Source organism: Gobio gobio, assembly GCF_949357685.1.
Source record: "Gobio gobio genome assembly, chromosome: 11".
In the NCBI taxonomy this organism is placed as follows: domain Eukaryota; kingdom Metazoa; phylum Chordata; class Actinopteri; order Cypriniformes; family Gobionidae; genus Gobio; species Gobio gobio.
The window spans coordinates 52,958,213-52,978,827 of NC_137104.1; the positions used below are offsets into that span (position 1 = coordinate 52,958,213).

The window sequence follows — 20,615 nt, forward strand, 5'->3', positions numbered from 1 at the left end:
TTCATCATTTTTTTAAATCAGTTACATAAAAACATAGACTGGCCTAATTTGATATGAAAAGTAAGACTGAATGCCACTTGCCTAACTGCTAGTGGCTCATACTAGATCTTAAGACACTGTCTTCATAATGGCTTAGTTTATGCAACTGGCCCCAGGTGTGTTTAATTGACCTATCGGTAAGCCCCTCCCCTCGAACGCAGATGAGCCAATAGCAGTTGAGTATCAGTTGCGCTGGGACCGGAACTCGTCATCTTTAGGTTTCAGCGCCATAGAGAAACATTGGAAAATCCGAAGCTCTCATCGGTTTGATGGTGTTTATGCTACAAAAATGCTCAAATGTCGTGCCTGAGGCACTGCAACACTGATTCCAGAGATCCTGAGAGGATTTTCTGTTTGTCAAACTCTCGTTAAGTTACGATTAAAGTCCCTGCTAACATACAAACCGAAATAACTAACTGTTCTCACGTCATGTAACACTGTAGGTCAAAAACACGAAGGTCTACATTTCAGTGCCTCTCCATATTAAACTGGTTATATTTAAATTAATTTAATTTTAGATATGTCTGCATTATCTGTCCTATAAGGAGGACTCTTATTTTGATGGGTATTATAGTCTACAGGTAGTGAAAGGAAGAGCTCACACGCAGTTTATCGGAGTTGTTTTGCAGATACAAAGTTTTCCAGTTATTAACTGCACCCCCGAAAAGTCATAAGCTCTGTATATATGTTTGTTTACTGTTAGTTGTATGAGTGTTTTAGTGTAATTTGCAGTGTGTGTTAATGGTAAAGCAACGGAGAGAGAGAGTTTGTGAATGAGACGTTAATGCGCACTTCTTCTGCTTTGTTTGTTCAGCTCTTACGATGATTTTTTGGAGTGAAAAAGGACATAATAAACTTGATAAACCATCAGTAAAGTTTGGCCATCATTCGGACGAGATATACGCTACATTCTGTGTCCAAAAACATCTTGGGATAAGGTTTACACACTGACAGCTGTCACTGTAAGATATAGCAACTCCGTTTGTTTGTCCGAGTTAGCAACAGTAACTAAGGGCGGCGGGGCTTACCGATAGGTCGATTGGGGTTGGAGCTAAACTCCGCAGGACAGCGGCCCTCCAGGACCGAGTTTGGAGACCCCTGGTGTAACCCCTTTTTCACGTTGCCTGAAGAGAAACATCCCGCTCTGTGACCTCAGCAGGCGTCTAATGTTAGCATAGTGTCTCTGAACAAAACTAGAGAAATATGAACAAAGTCGACCAGACCAGAGGTTTTCATTCTCACTCAATTCATGGGTATTACAGGAAATGTGGGTAATTAATACAATTACTGTAATGCACAGGAATAGAGTCAACTATAATACAATTAAAACTATTTTGAATAATTAATTTAAATTGTTATTTTTTATTTATTTATACTTTTTTCATTTTTATTAAAGGGGTGGTAAAACACATTCTTTTGAAGGCTTGACTGTGTTTGTGGGGTGCACTGTAACATGTGTTCATGCTTCGTTTTAAAAAAAATTGCCTTATTTTTCATATATTTGACCTTTATTCTACACTGCTCTGTCCCTCCTTGTAAAACGGTCTGATGCTTTCCGGGTTGTATGAAGCCAGTCCCTCAAAAATACGCGATGGGCTCTGATTGGTTAGCTGGCCTAGTGTGTTGTGATTCGCTAACCGCAGTGCATGTTTGTCGGAAACGTCACGCCCCTTACCTTTACCTGGAGGCTGTGCTTTGGTCAGTATTAGAAACAACGGCGTCAATAAAACCATCTGAGCCCGAATCAGACCCAGAACATTTGAGTGAGGATGATCGAGCAGAACCTGTTCAGTCCTCAAGAGTAAAGACTGCGGATCTATAATGATCGCTACTGAATGGCACTTTAACTTTTGTATTTTTAGAACGATTATAGCCAAATATCTGTCGCAAGAACTAACCCAAAACAAACACTAAGCACTGGCTTTAACTAGTAAGTTAGCCAAATCACACACAGAACCATGTTTAGCATGCCTGTAGATAAACAATACATAAAAGCTCTAATCAAAGAATCATTTACACTAATGTCAGGTTCGCTGTTGAGATTTTAACGTTAGTGTTTGTAATGTTAGGTGTTCGTCGGATAACGTTAAGTATGAATGAGCATTTAACAGACTGGTTTGCAGAACAGTGTTGTCATCTGTTTACTTCCTTGCTAATACCTATTACAGGAAAACACATCGATGAAAAATAAATCAGACTTACAGGTTGTGGCCCGTGAACAGCTTCTGTTTGTAAATCCAGCTTTCAGGACAAGCCATTGTGCATTTCCTGTATTGAAGTTTGTGGAAGTTTGTGTTGTCCTCCGTGAAATGTGCAGCGCGCGCGTCGTGCATCCACGCACTGGCAGTGTTTTTTTCACGCAGCTGACGTTGTGCACATCCAGCATTGAAATCGCGAAGACGGTGGATGTTCTCCTCTGTTAGATGTGCTGCAGGAGCCCTGCGCGCGCCTGATTCCCCGCTGACTCAAACACACGTGCATATAACATGTTTTATGTTAAACGCTCTGCAACGCACCCCCGTCCCAAGGAAGGCTGAACAGAGCAAGTACCCCAGACCTGCAATCCGGATGGAAATAACAGCGTTTCGTCGGCATCGCTGCAACAACACTCCAGCCTAACTATACCACAACAGCGCCGCGATACAAAATGGCCTCACCCCCCCTTATTTAATATTCTCGGAGGAGGGGTTTATGTAAATATTGAGCCTGTTGATGTCACCAACCCTGGAGGAATGTGTGTAGTCGCCTACTGGCCGTTTGCTGTAGTTCTTAGAAACTGATTTCTTTAAAAGCAAATATCTCCCTTTGCTTTAAACTTTGAACGTTGTAACTTTGCAGATGTTGTTTATGCTCAAGCAGCAACATTACACGTTAGCTAAAGTTAGAATAGAGAAATCGTGGTTCCCTTTCAGTCGGTCACTACGACGTACGTCGGTAATAACCGACGAATTGGGATCACTTTAGAGAGCCCCTATCAGCTTCGAGATTTAGAGAACAGAAAGAAAAAAAAGAGAAGAACAGTTCCAATATCTCTGGGTCTCGGGAGTTCAGGAATGGCAGCGTGTGACGCTACAAGCCTCGCCGCCCTCATTCCCCTCCCCACAAGAGGGCGAGAATGGCAGTGTGTGACGCTACAAGCCTCGCCACTCTCATTCCCCTCTTCTCAGCGGTGTGTGGACAACAGTGCGCGACGCTATGCCTCGCCGCTCTTGTTCCCCGCTGAGGAAGGAGGTGAGGCAGACCGTGTGCAACGCCACAAAGCCTTGCCACGCTCAGCCCCTCCTTCATTTGGAGAGCGCGCTGGGCGGTGTACTACGCTCCCATGCCTTGTCAGCCTCTGGTGCCTCTCCAAATCGCCAGCAGGGGGTGCCGGCTGTGGGAACGCACTCAAGCGGCCTTCCCACACTCGCACACCCCCTCAGCGGATGCAGGTCGTGTGTCAGACCCAGACCCCTACACGGACCACTCCCATGTCGTCCTGGGGTCCCTGCATTCCGCCTCGCTGCCCTGCTGCGGGTACGTCTGTGGTACCGATGACCCCGCTTGTTCGGTCTCTGGGGGCCTGGCTAGCGCTCCCCAGCCCGTCTCGCTGGGTCATCTGTACCATCAGACTTCTTGCACAGACTCTGTGCAAGGTCAGGGAGGACGAGGAGCAACTCCTCTTGGTAGCTCCGTACTGGCCCAACAGGACGTGGTTCCCGGAACTAGTGCTCCTCGCGACAGCACCTCCTTGGCCCATTCCTCTGAGGCAGGACCTTCTGTCTCAGAGACGGGGCACCCTATGGCACCCGCGTCCAGACCTCTGGAAACTCCATGTCTGGTCCCTGGACGGGACGCGGAGGTTCTAGGTGACCTACCGCAAGCGGTAGTCGACACCATCGCTTCCGCCAGAGCCCCCTCTACGGCTATATGTGTTGAAGTGGAACCTGTTCGTCGACTGGTGCTCTTCTCGCCGAGAAGACCCCCGGAAGTGTTCGATCGGATCTGTGCTATCTTTTCTTCAAGACGGGTTGGAGCGAAGGCTGTCTCCCTCCACCCTCAAGGTATATGTTGCCGCTATCGCCGCAAGCCATGACCTCGTTAATGGTGAGTCCTTAGGCAAGCATGATCTGATCGTCAGGTTCCTGAGGGGAGCGAGGAGACTAAATCCTCCTCGCCCTTCCTCTATACCCTCTTGGGACTTGACTCTGGTGCTGACCGCACTGCAGAGGGCGCCCTTCGAGCCTTTACAGTCAGTAGAGCTTAAGATCTTGTCTCTAAAGACAATACTCCTGATTGCATTGGCCTCAGTTAAGAGGGTAGGGGACCTGCAGGCATTTTCGGTCGACGAATCGTGCCTGGAATTCGGGCCAGGTGATTCTCAGGTGACCCTGAGACCCCGGCCTGGATATGTGCCCAAGGTTCCCACTACTCCCTTCCGGGACCAAGTGGTGAGCCTGCAAGCGCTGCCTTCGGAGGAGGCAGACCCAGCCCTAGCTTTGCTCTGTCCCGTCCGTGCTCTCCGGACTTACGTGGACAGAACGCAAAGCTTCAGGACCTCAGAGCAGCTCTTCGTCTGTTACGGAGGACAGCAGAAGGGAAAGGCTGTCTCCAAGCAGAGGATGGCCCACTGGATAGTGGATGCCATCGTCTTGGCGTATGAATCCCAAGACGTGCCCTGCCCGCTCGGGGTTAGAGCTCACTCCACCAGGGGTGTAGCTTCTTCCTGGGCGCTGGCTCGTGGCGCCTCGCTGACAGACATTTGTAGAGCTGCGGGCTGGGCGACACCCAACACGTTCGCTAGGTTTTATAGCCTGCGTGTAGAGCCGGTGGCTTCTCGTGTGCTCGCTTCCCATAGTCAGCTTCACTGAAGTGCCCGTTCTAGTGTCGGCTTGCTGCGCCATTCCCTTCCCCTGGAACGGATACGTGCGCTTATTTTCTCCAGTCGAGTTCCCCAGGATTGGCGAACCCTGTTGAGTCCTCCGCACCCCTCGGCAGCCGGATGTTGCGGAGCGTCCGACGCCAGGTCTGGCACTCGTATGCATTGGTGGAACTTGTGTCAGGCTGGGTTCCGTATGTCGTGACTCCTACGGCGGTCCCATACGTGTATTCTCCACGGTACAGCTCCCTACGGCGAGCTTGTGTCTTTCCCTTGGCAGAATTCCTCTGCCGTCTCAGTACGGTGTCGTCCCCCGCCGGCATTAGGCCGGGGCCTCCCCTGGGACTTCGTATGTCGAGCTGCCCACGGCCAGCCCATACGTATTCTTCCACATGGTAACTCCCTCTGGGCATGATGTGGCTCCCGCAGCGTCCTTCGGGCACGCTTCCCAGCGTTATCCAATCAAGTCTGCTGAATGGGTCTTGCGGAACAGCAGTATGACTCTTCTGGCGTGAATCTTCCCGCCCGCTTCAGAACGGGGTCTGAGGGGCTCTCGCTGGGCGCTGGAAGTGGTAGTAACTGTGGCGTTTTCCATAGGGATCCCAATTCGTCGGTTATTACCGACGTACGTCGTAGTGACCGACTGAAAGGGAACGTCTCGGTTACGTATGGTAACCCTCGTTCCCTGAAGGAGGGAACGGAGACGTACGTCCCGTCGCCACAGTTCCTTCCATCACTGCTTGGCCGAGTCACTGGTTCGGCTCCTCAGTGAAAAACGTCAGTGCGGTGCTCTCGCTTCCTGTTTATACCCGCGGCGCGGGGCGGAGCGCGAGATGCAAATCTCGCATGCCAATTGTTCATTGGCCTGTTCTCTAAATCTCGAAGCTGATAGGGGCTCTCTAAAGTGATCCCAATTCGTCGGTTATTACCGACGTACGTCTCCGTTCCCTCCTTCAGGGAACGAGGGTTACCATACGTAACCGAGACGTTTACCACCCCTTTAAGATTACTCTTATTTAAATTGTATTATAGACGATTTTAGACTTTTGTCTTCAACATTCCGTAAAGCCTTGTTTACATTGCGCGTCTGCGGCACGTTACGGCTGTGATGCGGTTATCGCACTCTAGTCAATGTTTGTGTTTACACCAGCCGCGGCGCATTTCAGAAGCGTCCCAGAAGTGGCTCATCGCGCCCCCAGCTCCATCTGCCTAGATCTGCTACAGGTCAGGATCTATGCATGCCCAGCTAACAAGTTTTGCTTCCCTGGACGTTCTCGGAACGTTAGTTTTGGGTTCCCAGAACATTCTGGCAACATTCCCATGTATTTGTAACGTTTGTTTTTGGTTAGCCAGGAAAGTTTTCATTAAGGGTTTTTTTTAGCTTTCCATCATATTTATTTTACATATTCTCCCACGTCCCATACGTTATTAGCAACATGGGATGAATGGACGTCAATAATCGGTATTACAAACCATGGGCCTATACCATGAAGCCGGTTTAGCTGGCTAACCAGATATGTGACCCGTTACGGCCACCAGGGACACAAGTCGGCAGCACAAGTTTCGAGCAAAATGAGAATGAAGCGTTTTTTTTCAAAATTGGTGATTTTCGCTTTTTTGCCGAATCTGTTAGTTGAGATCATGAAGAAGCCTCTCCATGTTTGAGATAGCAGTATTGGTATATTTAAAAGCATACACTTTGAGGTTGAAATCGCCTTGTTTTTAGGAGATTCTAGCATGCAGCAGAGGCGTGTTTCTCTTTTGTTATTGCCCTCTAAGGGAAGCGTGGCTCAGTGTTGCCAAGTCCGCTGTTTTTCATGTCCGCGGGTTGAAGCGACCCCAATTATGTGATATTTAGCCCCGGGAATGTGAATTTTAGTAGGCAACCATGCCAAAAAAACACATATTTTACCCCCTGAAATGCGATTGGGCTTGTTTTGGGCTAGTTTTGAGTAGCAATTGTGCGGGTTTTGTTGTGAAAACCTGGCAACCCTGGTGGCTGATACACGAGCAGCGAGCAACGAGCAGCTGATACGAAGTGCAAACCTCCCAGATAACACAATGTCTGAAGCAGTAAAGAACCAACACGATCATCTTTCCCTTGTGCAGAAAGAGAGGGCTGAGTACAACGACATGACTGAAAATAAACATACACACAGTGTATTCAGTGCTTGAATTTATTTTGTGCAAGAAGTTTTCTGGAAGAAATTCCATATTATTCTCTCCGGTCCGATAATGTGTTATTTCGCCAACACTTCGTGGACTATGCTTGATTTACGTTTGTTACTTGCATTTATGCATTAGAGGTACTTTGTGTTGTACATTGCCATGATGTTCACGCACGCACAAAACCACTACGGTACCTCAACGTTTCACAGACACACCGTGAAATATTGCAAAAATAGACTGGTTACATGAGCCTAAGCTCTTTTCAATAAAATCCATGCAAAAGTTAATATCAGATCATTTTAGAATACAGTATAGGATGTACCGAATATTCTTCAGTTTTATGCAAAACAGAAATAAGACAAATAGAATATCAGACCTCTGTCATATGGCCAAAAGTAAAGTCCTTGAAAGGTTCTTGAATTTGAAGTTAACCAAGCCGTGGCGCTGTATTAACAACTATCCAAACTGTTTTAGACCTAAAAGAGCCTTTGTAGGCCTATGTTACCCTTAAATGTCAGAGAAAAGAACAGAATCAGAGATTTTTTTTTTCTTATAGAAAATTGTACTTTGCATATTATACTATAAAACACATAATTATAGTTGATTTTAGTTTATCATGACGGTTATCACAGAATCCTGTTAAAAAGTCCCAATGGTACACAATGAAATCAATTCACCAAGTTTTATGTAGAAAACCAGCAAATAACAAATAAAAAGGTTTTATAAAAAGATAAATCTCACATATTTCAGCCTCTAAATCATTTTTTGTCAAAAAAGATAAATGACTGACATTTACAATGCACATTATCCTTTATTATTAATAGTATGCGGTCCGATTGTAACCATGCAGCTTTACAGGGGGTGTGGCTTATCTAAATGAGATGCAAATGAGCCCTATTGTCACTCCCAGCAGGTGAGAACAAAATCTTTAGAGGCAAATTCTCCCTGTTAAGCTTTTTTGAGTGCCTACTTTTAAATGGCCACAACTTCTCCAAATATTATCAGATTTACATGTGTTACACATCACTGGAAAGCTTGGAGACTACACTTTCAGAATCTGTAAATAACTCAAAATGCCCCAGAACCGACTTGTGTCCCTACCTTCCGTGACTGGTCACATATGTTTAAAGGGTAACTAAACCCTAAACCAACTTTTTTCAGTTAATGATCTGCAAGACTGGGGCTTTATTAATGCTGTTTATACCACGTTGAATGCTTGAATCCGATTGGCTGATGAACGTTCTGAGGTGTGCAATTATTTTCTGGGAAACGCACAGCGAACGTAGTTCCAGGCAGCTCTTGACCGCATATCACTTCGCCAAATGATTTCAGTTATTTCAAATGTCTTTACAGCCTACAACAGCAAATAACCAAAACCCACAAGGACACTGACCAATCAAATAAATATAGTAAACAATAACATAAAAAGGACAAATTATTTCCATGTTTTATTTCCACAAATTTGCGTTTAATTATGTAAGAAACGCACATTACTCTCGTTCTCCCGCTCTCCCACTCAAACGCGCACACATACAGTGCGGACACACACTCGCACAGAAACGTGATGTCAGCGCTGCTCTGACGATTTTATCAGTGAAATAGTTTAGCAACTTAAAAGCAACCAGACATTTCTTACTAGCGAGGTAACGTTAATAAAGGCGCTGTTCTTACAGTTACAGAAAGAGACGCAGACTCTCTCTCTCTCTCTCTCTCTCTCTAATAACTCGCTGCATTAATAACTGCATTAGTCTGCTATCAGTGGCTCAAGCCTCCACAACTAGCTTTAAAATGACGTTTCGGAACTAGCAAAAGAGCCATTGGATGAGACGCGTAAGAAATAGTCCTACTCACAATAGCGATTTAAGTACAAAAACCGGACGAATCCCTTTAAATATATCATCGGATCGATGTCTTGAGGTGTGGTAACCGTAGTATAAGTGGAATAATTGACTCCGGGGCGTTGAATTATTAGAAAAATAATAATTTTTCCGCTTCGCGTCGTGACCGCATCACCACCTCGGGTGTGCATTATTTTTCTAATAATTCAACGGCCCGTCGTCAATTATTCCTTACTCATTGATTCAAGTAAATGTTTTGACATTTGGGTATAAAGTGTTTTAATTCTATAATATATGGTGTAAAAAGTGCTGCCCTCTTAAGGTTGAACGGTGGCTACTGCAGTTGAATTTTCCTATTGGACGTTGTGGGTCATCGTGACGTATGATGGTTCTTCCAACGGCTCACTACACACTTTTCCAGCATTTTTCAAATATTGCCAGTGGGTGGAGTTAAGCTCTGAGCTGGGGTTTAGTTACCCTTTAAGCTTAGTTTGTGCCAATCCTGGGTTTCAGGTACCATGAAAGTGGTTTGGCTTTTAGCAGTGTTCATCTCCATAGTAACTTGCGCTCCACGGCTAACCTGCTCTTATATTCTGGATAAGAGATCTCAAACTGAAATTGGACCAATCGGCTGTGAGCAAAGTGACACACCTCTGATGAAGTCACTCCCCCTGTTTCGACTCCACATTAAAGGTCACTATATAGCAAATGTTTTTTAAAGACTAAAGCGTCTGGCTTTCAACAATGCTTATTTATAATAATAATAATTTGGAATGATTTAGATATCAATTACACATGTATAATTTTAGTTAATCAATCATTAATAGGCACTTTAGTTCAAATGAATATAAATAGCCTATATAAAAGGTCATATAAATAAGCTTTAAAATCAATAAATAAAGCTATACAAATGACTACATGTGAGCTTAAATGTTCAATTCTCTCTATATATCAACTAAACTAACTTCATAACTTTTACTTGCATTGACTAGTAAGATTTTTCTTAAAGTTGTCCTCTTTCATAGACAGCTCTTTTCTTCTTGCTGTGTAAATTTGTTTAAATTCTTAATATTTTTCAATCATGTAATATTCTGCGAAATAAGTCTGCGAGAAAAGTGATCCACTGATCCACAGCATGTGATTGGCTGTTCACTACTGATGTCACAGCTAATCAAAGCCTGAGTTGACAGAGAGAGCTGATGATCAGCATCATGAGACCAACAAAGCCTGAATAGATTGGTTTGGTTTTGTCAACTCGAAACTAATCCTGTAACCCTGAGTTTGTTAAACTACCATCATGGTACAGACCCCAGGTCTTGTTGGAGTTCATGATTGAACTAAAATTAAAGTGAAAACTGTAAAAAATAATAGCTAATACAAAATGTTAATACTATAACAGTATGCAAGTCATTAAAATAACACTGGAGAGGAATCGGTCATCTGTACAGGATGTGTCTGAACTGATCAGCAATCCCACAGGATAATTGTCACGGATGTTTTTGAGACTGTTGATGGGTTTTCCACTCCAGACGGGGAAAAGGAAGCACTATTAACATGGAGACAGAATTGGTGAGCAATCAAAAGGGGCAATCATGTCAACAAGGCCCTCGGGTACAAAATGTGCCTTTTCTTTTCTCAAAATCCATTATCTCACTTCTATCCATTAACTCAGTCCACATTTCTGTCATTGTCTCATGTCTTTTCTTATCGAAGCTCCCAGTGGGATCAAATCTGTTCTTCTATTCTGTTCCTGGCGCTCACATTTTCAGTCAATTTACTGTACAATTGTGGTGGGAAATGCAGGCAAGTACATGCAACTGGAATACAGTTACAGGAAAAAGTTTTGGATTTACCTGGATTCAATCTAATCACATCGATAGACAATCAAACCGCTTAAACACAAATTTATGATACATTTCCATTCAAAAACATGTGAATCTCCAGGCTAACGACTTCTCCAAACGTGAACTGGATTCAGATAATAATGGAAAAAGAGTTTTGAGTTCAATTTTACAATGGAAATCAAAGACTTTTTAATACTGTATGTCCATACAGAACAAACCCATAATCTCATGCATCATGATTCTTTTACTTTCATTAAAAAGGTTGGGGCACGTTATATATAGAAATATCCTGGTGGGACCCAGGAATAGACTTTTGTCCACTGTAGAGGTCATTATATTTTAGTGAATTTCTCTGACATCATACGTCACAGCTTAGCAGAGATACCAAATGTTTGGAGGTTTCATCGGTACAACAACTTCTTGGTCTTTAAAAACGGCTGACATTAATGTTTAGCACTCTTATATGATAATATTTTGTCATTATAATTTAAATCGGAATTTAAATTGTTTGTTATAAATCAACATCTCAGGAAAATGGTATGGGGTTTCTAATCAAGATATGACTTTCTGTTATAAAACATTGATTTCATAAATGTCCACTGTAGTGGACGCCAGGAGTTAAGTCATGTTTATCCGGCTTTTTGGAGACACCAAGTGAATAGGGAAAGAAATTATATATCAATATTCATATGAAATATATATTAGATATTATTATGAACATGTTGCCAATTATTACTCCCATTATTACACTTCTATTTTCATTACATGTTACACCAAGAACACATTAATATGCAAATTAGATGCAGTGTATAGATACATTGTATTGAATGGGGAAATCCAAGTATGGCCATTTTACCCGCATATTGCATAAAGTAAAATCAATTCATTCCGTTATATCTTTTATTACATAGTTCAGAATCATCTTTAAACAAAGTTTGGTTAAAAAAAATCCTGAAACCTAAAAATTGATTGGTAAATCAAAAAAAAATCCCATTGTTTTTGCCTATACATGCAATTTCGTGTCATTTTATTTTTTTAAAGTTCTGGTGTCAACTACAGAGGACATATCATAACATATGAATAAAGTGTAATTTTTTTTTCTCCATTTGTTTCTTATGCTCTTAACAATGTAATGACATGGAAAAATACTAAATTCCCCAAAAAAATTTTTTTTTTCTGGGTCCCAGGAGGATATAAAATATTGCTTAGCAAAACATGGGAACTGCAAGCTTAAAATACTCAAAAATGTTTTATTCAATACGTAGGTCTATTGAAAATGGTTTATGTATCAATATATCAATTCATACGAATTAGAGTTTGACCAATACTGGAGTTTGCTAATACAATAATAATGTGTTTAAAGAGCGGTAATAAACAGATTATTGTGTTGATATATTTTGAATGTGTTGAATAATGTTCTTATTCTTTCCCTTTTAATAATAAACCACCCCGACATTTTTAAATGACTTTGCTTTTCTTCTCCCAGCTGCTCATTCAAAAAGACGAGGGATATAAAATATGCAAATATCCAAATATACACAATCGGAAATGTATTATAAATGACTATAAATTAAGCACTGTCATAATTCATCATCAGCAGATAATATACGTTTCAAGCTCTTACATCTACATCCAGACTAGGCTTTCTCAAATCAATCTCAAAGTTTGTCTTATGCATATGTTTATTTTGAAGTTTAATAATTATCTGTATCACGATTCCTGTTTTTCCTCAATGTTCATGATTTGATAAGGTCATCTGTACACCAATCGAAGCGCAACAGAAGTTGGTTGATGCAACAGGACAGCGACTCAAAGAACAGGAGAAATCAAGCCGCTTGCATGTGTTTTGCTTGTTCTGTGTGTGTGTGTATGTGTGTTTTTATGTGTTTATGTGGCCGCCTTACATTCTGAGAGTCCGGATTCGCACCAAACTCCACCAGGACTTTGGCCATCTCAGCGTCTTTCCGTCTGCAGCAGATGTGAAGCGCTGTGTCTCCGTTCGCCTGGAAACACAATTCAACCATCACAACACAAACCAGATGCATTCAAATAATTCATGCTGGAATGCAAAATTGGGTCATATTCTTTCAAAACAAGCTTATTTGATTCCGGATTTGATGTTCGGGTCAGCGACAAATGAGGATGTGTAACATCCTTTTAAAAATATAGTTTAAAAACGCACATGGACATTTGTTTTGCATATGAAAAACTTTTATACTATTTTCAACCCCCCCAAAAAAGTAGTGTCACATGACAACAAAGAGGCTTCCTGCATTTTAGTCCCAGACGTCAGGCTCTCGGATCATTGGCTGAATGTCTGATGCATAAGGCACACAAAATGGGAAAAACTTTGGGAGTTTGTCGTCATTTGATTGGTTGAATTCTACAGGATTTCTGGGATTCGTGTGTGTCGAAAATTCAAAATATCTCACTTCCTGTTGGTTTTCAGATTTTGCACCCAGGGTCTTTTTTGTAGGTATTGGGCTTTTACATGTGTCTACCGAATTTCATACTCGTATGCAGGGCCTGAAATTAACTTTTTTGACCACCTGCCACAGTGACTTTTTACCAGCAACTTTTTTCCTCCTCAACATTAAACCTGTTCACGTGCTTGTCCAGGTTTTTTTTTTGTGTGTGTGTGTTGTAAATATGATTTATTCTGAAGAAATATTCTCAACAGTGTTCAATCAGCTTTGACATTTTTAAATCTGCATATCTTTGATATTTTTACCTTTTATAAAGGGCATTTTTTTCCATAATCTTATTAAATATAGGCTATGCTTCAGCTTTCAGTTTATATTCTTAAATTTGATCTATAAATTAAATTAGAATAATAAGACACTGTAGGGCTGTTATAGGCTATGCTTCAGCTTTCAGTTTATATTCTTAAATTTGATCTATAAATTAAATTAGAATAATAAGACACTGTAGGGCTGTTACAGATAAAATTAAATAATTTACACTGAAAAATTACAACTGCATTAAAAAATGTTATGAGATTGTTTTAAATATTTTTAAATATACCAATAAGAAATGTTGGAAAGAATGTTTAAACATGAAACTAAAACGCCAGTAGGTGGCAGCAGGTGACCGTTTTAATTCATTGAGTCGATTCGTTCAAACGGCTGATTCATTCAAGAATGAGGCAGTCGTTTATGAATAGATCATTGAATCTTTGATACAAACGACTCTTTCAAACACTGAATCATTCAGTAACATTGATTTCTCCTCGAGAGGCTGCGCGAGCGTCAACAGCGCAACATTGTTACCATCAGTTTATTATACATTAGGCTATATGATATATTATTATCCACTATCGATCGCCACTTACGCTAAATTAATGCAGAATCATTCTTGCATTTTGTTGATTCCCTAGTTTTTTGTTATTGATGTTTTAATCTGTCTAGTAAAATTCTCTTTCAATTGCCCCATCAAAAATCCACTTGTCCCACAAACATTGTTCTTTAACTTGTAAGAATACACATTTAAGTGCTGTCAAGTTATTAACGAAATCAATATAAGTTCAATATTAATATTATAACTCTTATAATATACATAATCTTTATTCATTCATGTCCCGTGTCACAGACAGTCATACTGACTGCTGCTAATCTGAGTCCACAGATATAGACCTACCGCAGCTCGTATACGACTTCATTTAAATTTTGTAGGTGGCGCTATGGAGCCATCTTGCCACGCCTAATTCTGAAACCCATATCAGATGTACATTTTCAGCACTTCTGACGTGTGTGCAAAGTTTCATGAGTTTTCGAGCATGTTTAGGCCCTCAAAACTGTGATTCATTTCGGAGAAGAAGAAGAATTCCAAGCAATTTCAATAGGCTCCTCACACCATCGGTGCTCAGGCCCTAATAATGATCGTATGAATGCAATCCTCAGGTTTGGGAAGTTATGTGTTGCTTACTGTCTTTACAGCTCTGAGCTGAGGCTCTGATTGGCTGGAGACGAGTTCCCGTACAATCCCAACATTCCCAGCTTCGACAGCCAGCAGCAGCGGAAGGCAGCCATCCTGGATGAACAGGAAAACAGTCTCAGACCTTTCCCACGGTATGCGTTTTGTCAAGCTTAGAAAAAGATTTGATTCAGTAAATGTTGTAATATGAAACATGACACCGCCCACTAGGGGAGGAGCCAGCTAAAAGGCTACCGGCGAAGGAGACAACAGTGTTTGTACCTTGTCTGGTGTCAGACGGGCGTCTTTGCAGCTGAACTTGAGCAGCGTTTGCACGACTCCGAGTCCACCGTTCGGTCGAGATGCTGCGTAATGCAGGGGCAACTGGCCACTGGGCTGGACGTGAACAAGAGTTAAATGACTCTTAAATGACAACAGTGTGAGAATGTAAACTTCATACACAAATGGTTTTAATTAGGGATCGACCGAGTTTTTTTAGTGCCGATACCGATTTTTTTTTCATCAGCCTTAGCCGATGACTGACACGGGCTGCTGATTTTCTTGAGCCGATATTTGGAGCCGATACTGCTTTTGCTCCCTCAATTTACAACATAAAAATGACAATGATCATGATGATAACAATTTAAAATTTACAATTTAAAAAAGGAACATTTATTGAACTAAAAAAAACAATATTTAACAAATAGTAAAAACAGGTGAGGTAGAACAAGAAAAAAAAAAGAGTTCAGTGGTGAAAATAAATTCTGAAAATAAATATTTAAGCATAAATAAAATAATTACACTATTGCACACAGTATCAACAAGCAAGCAGCATAATAAAGTGCACACTGACTGTACTACTTAATTTTAAAACTATTTACAACCTAGTCATTTAATGGTTACACTCTAAGAAATGCTGGGTTAAAAATAACCCAAGTTGGGTTGAATATGGACTATCCCAGCAAATGGGTTGTTTTGACCCAGCGGTTGGGTTAAATGTTTGCTTAAAACAACCCAATCGCTGGGTTAAAACAGCCCAATTGCTGGATTAGTCCATTTTCAACCCAACTTGGGTTATTTTTAACCCAGCATTGTTTAGAGTGTAGGTGCACTTAACTTAATCTCTTGTTGAGCAACACCAGCGGTAATTCAGGAAAAAATCTCTCAATGCTCCACGTGAAACTTCAGTCTTTCGTCCTTTTACCATCGTGTCAATTCTCAATAGATTTTGATTAATATGCGCGAGGGAGAGCAAGACGGTTTAAAGACGGTGAGAGCTGCCCTGTGGACGCCTGTCTGTAAATAATGCAGGGAAAAAAATATCGGCGAACGCAGCAGCCTTGTATCATCCGATGCCGAAACATGTAAAAACCACAAATATTGGCCCGATATATCGGTCTAACACTAGTTTTAATAAAAACATTAAGTGCTTTGATAGACCATTGGGATGTTTCTTGCAAAAATATTTATGTTAAAAGACTACATTTTACAAATCAGTGGAAACATTTTAAAGAACCATTAATGACTTACAATAAGGTCAAATTGGTTAATATTAACTAAAATGAGCCATACATTTGTTACCATATTTATTTATGATTGTTAAATGTAATGAAATAAATGTAACAGATACAACTTTTAATTTTAATAATGTATTAGTAAATGTTGAAATAAAGGTAAATAAGAAGTATTTTCATTGTTGGCTCATGTTAAAAAATGGAGCCTTTTTGTGTTACTGTAAAACTGCCATACTGTAACACACTCAAGAGGAGACTGTAAACATAATCTGCGGTTTTGAGGAGTTGTGGCAGAAAGTGTTTTCTGAAACGTGTTGTTGGTCACGATCACGCATTCAGGGGTCAGTGAATAATCACATTAAAGTCTGTATTACCACTAAACAATGTCATTTACATTATTAAAAAAGGTGCAACTATAAGAAATGTGTAAGAAATGGCCATGTATAACTCAATACAGATGGTTAATGTTTTCAGCAAAAATAATTGTTTTTCAGTATAAGTATCTAACCATTCTTAAATCAAGACACATTTACTTTAGACGGAAAATTACTTAAGGTATTTAGACTTATCAAAATTAAGTGAGTTTATGTTATTATCTGTCAGTGGGGTCAGAAAAATAATCTTATTAAATTAAGTAAATTTTTCAGACCCCACTGACTTATTTTTTTTAGTGTTTTATACATTTATCAGAAAACAAGACTTTATACTATATCTTGATTTAAGATGTTTAGATATTTGTATTGGATAAAAAAAATACAAAAATACAGAGAAATAATTTTTATGCATTTAAATAATGAATGCATGCAAAGATTAAACTATAACTAATGTTTGTATGAATTTGTTAGTATTTCCCCACAGAGAGGCACAGATATGTCAGTGCGGGTGGAAAGTGATCACATGAAGATGGGTAAACTGAACATCTTACCCCTGCTGGTAAATTGGGATCTGTTTTTCTTGCCAGTAGTTTGACGATCTCGTCTTTGGAGTGAGCTGCGGCGACGTGTAACGCTGATCTGCCGTCCTGATCAACAAAAACAACACACAAACTGGCTAATTACTACAATGACTGCTATTAAACACAGGATTGTGATTGGTTTTTAGTGGTATTCTGTGTTAAAAGGTCTGTCGGGACACATATACACTATATTGAATTCAGGTGTTAAATCACTTCATGGCCACAGGTGTATAAATCAAGCACTAGGCCTGCAGACGCTTCTACACACATTAGTGAGAGAATGGGCCGCTCTCGGGAGCTCAGAGAACTCAAGCATGATCAGCTGACACCTGTGCAATAAATCCATTCGGGACATTTCCTCACTACTAAATATTCCACGCTCAACTGTTAGTGGTGTTATAACAAAGTGGAAGCGATTGGGAACAACAGCAACTCAGCCATGAAGTGAAATCACAGAGCGGGGTTAGCGCATGCTGAGGGTCAAGTAGTCATTAGCTCCAGACCTCCAAACTTCTGTGTCCTTCAGATGAGCTCAAGAACAGTGTGCAGAGCTTCATGGAATAGGTTTCCATGGCCGAGCAGCTCATCCAAGCCTTACATCACCAAGTGCAATGCAAAGCGTGGGATGCTGTGGGGTAAAGCGCGCCACCACTGGACTCTAGAGCAGTGAGACGTGTTCTCTGGAGTGACCAATCACGCTTCTCTGTCTGGCAATCCCATGGACGAGTCTGGGTTTGGCGGTTGCCAGGAGAACGGGACTTGTCTGACTGCATTGTGTCAAGTGTAAAGTTTGGTGGAGGGGGGATTATGGGGTGGGGGTTGTTTTTCATGGGTTTGGCTTGGCCCCTTAGTTCCAGTGAAAGGAACTCTTAATGCTTCAACAAGACATTTTGGACAATTTCATGCTCCCAACTTTGTGGGAACAGTTTTGGGACGGCCCCTTCCTGTCCCAACATGACTGACCAGTGCACAAAGCGTCGCTCCATAAAGACATGGATGAGCGAGTTTGGTGTGGAGGAACTTGACTCAACCCGATAGAACAGCTTTGGGATGAATTAGAGCGGAGACTGAGAGCCAGGCCTTCTCGTCCAACATCAGTGCCTGACCTCACAAATGCGCTTCTAGAAGAATCCCCATAAACACACTCCTAAACCTTGAGGAAAGCTTCCCAGAAGAGCTGAAGCTGTTAGAGCTGTGTATGGTGGGCCGACTCCATATTAAACCCTACGAATTAAGAATGGGATATCATTAAAGTTCATGAAGTCCAAGGCAGGCGTCACAAAACTTTTGGCAATATAGTGTACCTCTGTTTTTCTTAAGATTAATATATATTTTAATCTATCTGAAACGTTGAACTATGGGCCTGAATTAGTTTTTGATTCATAATAGTGAGTTATCATGTAGGCTACTATCATAACACTGATAAAATAAGGATAAATATTAAAGTTAAGAACATTCCAATTTAGTTATGAAAATGTTATTTCAGAATGTTCTATGAACACTCAAACATCCGGTTTTCTAAATGTTCTAAAAAAAAAAAACATAAGATGAACATCCAACTAAAACATTTCAGTTTTTGTGTTAAAGTTTTAAAAACATTATTAAAGACCATACAGCTTTGAACAAACTTTCAATTAAAGTTACTGGGATAATATTTGCTCATAACATTGAGAGAGCGTTGTGAGAGCGTTGTGAGAGCGTTCCCTGGGTCCAGTGTTCAAATTGACCTCATTGTCTTTGTCTCTTTCACTAGAGTTATTTGAAGTCTTTGAAGAAGGTTATAATGCTGGTGGAGGTTATCCAAGGACAGCTTTGAGTCACTGACACAAATTCACTCAAACAGTTCAGCGAATCGCCTTCACACACACACACACACACACACACACACACACACACACACACACACACACACACGCACAGCTGGACGGACATTCCAGCATGATCGCCAAGAGTTACTGAATGACCAATAATCTCGTAAGCTTTCGGGCAAATAAAGAAAAGGATGCTAGCTGTACAACTCGAAGCAAACTGGACACATAGTTACTTTGCACCCACATTACCACAGCTCTTTTAATGTTGCGGTTGGTGAGATCAGATTTATCGTATGTCATTTTTGCTATTGGAAACGTGACGTCTATGCTACCCTGTCAAAAGAAAACGGCATGTAAACCAGGACTGCAGTTTCAGCTGTTTACAGTAGGGGACATGCTAATGCTGCTGTAACTTTATAGTGTGGCGAACCACAAAGAAATCAATTGAAACACAACCCTGTTAGCACTTTTCTATATGACCATCATTAGTGGAAAACATTGTTTCAGATCATGAAAGGGAATATGGATGGAAACACCACCGAAATTCCAATAGGGTTTCCATGGCAACCGAACTGTGGCAGGAGCGGTTTGGGCTTAGGAAAACACTGACGAAAACTTGTACCAAGGCCACTTTTTTACCTCCAGTTGACTCGTGTGACTGTGATGCTGCCGCCTTATGACAATACATTTACACTGGGAATGAGGTATTCTCTCATCAATGCTCATTGGAAAAGGATGGAAAATGCCCTTCACTATAAATGCTGCTTCCTACAAATCACCAATTAAACTTTGTTCCAGATATTTTTTCTATATCGTCATAAATATCATTATCGCAAATATTCTTGAAATATCGTGATACAATTTTGAGGCTATATCCCCCTATTTTGAACATTGATAATAATGAGAAATGTTTGCTGAGCTCAAATCCTCATATGAGAATGATTTGTGAAGGATCATGTGACACTGAAGACTGGAGTAATGATGATAAAATCAGCTTTGATCACAGGAATAAATTACACTTTACTATATATTCACATAGAAAACAGCTGATTTAAATTTAAATAATATTTCACTATTTTTACTGTATTTTTTTATCAAATAAATGCAGCTTAGAGGAGCAGAAGAGACTTCTTTCAAAAATACAAAAATAATTTTATAAATGGACTTTTGCATGACAGATTGCTTGTGATTTTCCTCATTTGTAAGCCACTTTGAATAAAAGCATCTGCTAAATGAATAGTCACAAGACGTTCTCTTAGAAACACAATAAAGCCAAATTCTACAGAAATCAATTACGAGTTGAGTCTCATGTGTTTCACGCAATTTGCTGCCCAGACAGATCGTTCCACATCAATTCTGAGATTACAATACAATTATGAAGGAAGCTGCCTATTTAGGCAATGATAGCAAGGCTAGGTGTCACTAGTGATGCCAAACTTATAGAAACTGGGGCAAGAAAATGGACTATTATGTTAAAGTATGCACCTCATACTTTCCCTGGCGTTGAAATGCAGACATGTGTTCTCTGATCTACTTTGGTCTGAACCACAGTGAGTCAAAGACACCGGATCACCTGAAGAAAGGATACACACTCCTCCAAACCCCTAAACGCCATGAACACACAGTAAAGAGCATTCCAGACACTTTCAAAGATGGGTGGAAGATATTACGCAGA

At 40.9% G+C, this 20,615-nt stretch overlaps 1 protein-coding gene across 1 annotated transcript in view; it reads right to left on the reverse strand.

Moving 5' to 3' along the window:
- The window catches only part of trpn1 (transient receptor potential cation channel, subfamily N, member 1), a gene marked incomplete at its 5' end in the record, with an annotated part of 93,872 nt that overhangs the window by 60,786 nt on the left and 12,471 nt on the right, over positions 1–20,615 (reverse strand). The window contains 4 exons of the mRNA XM_079828465.1: positions 12,653–12,751; positions 14,673–14,777; positions 14,943–15,056; positions 17,100–17,195. Of these exons, the coding sequence (XP_079684591.1) occupies positions 12,653–12,751; positions 14,673–14,777; positions 14,943–15,056; positions 17,100–17,195 (414 nt within the window). The remainder of the gene's footprint in view (positions 1–12,652; positions 12,752–14,672; positions 14,778–14,942; positions 15,057–17,099; positions 17,196–20,615) is intronic.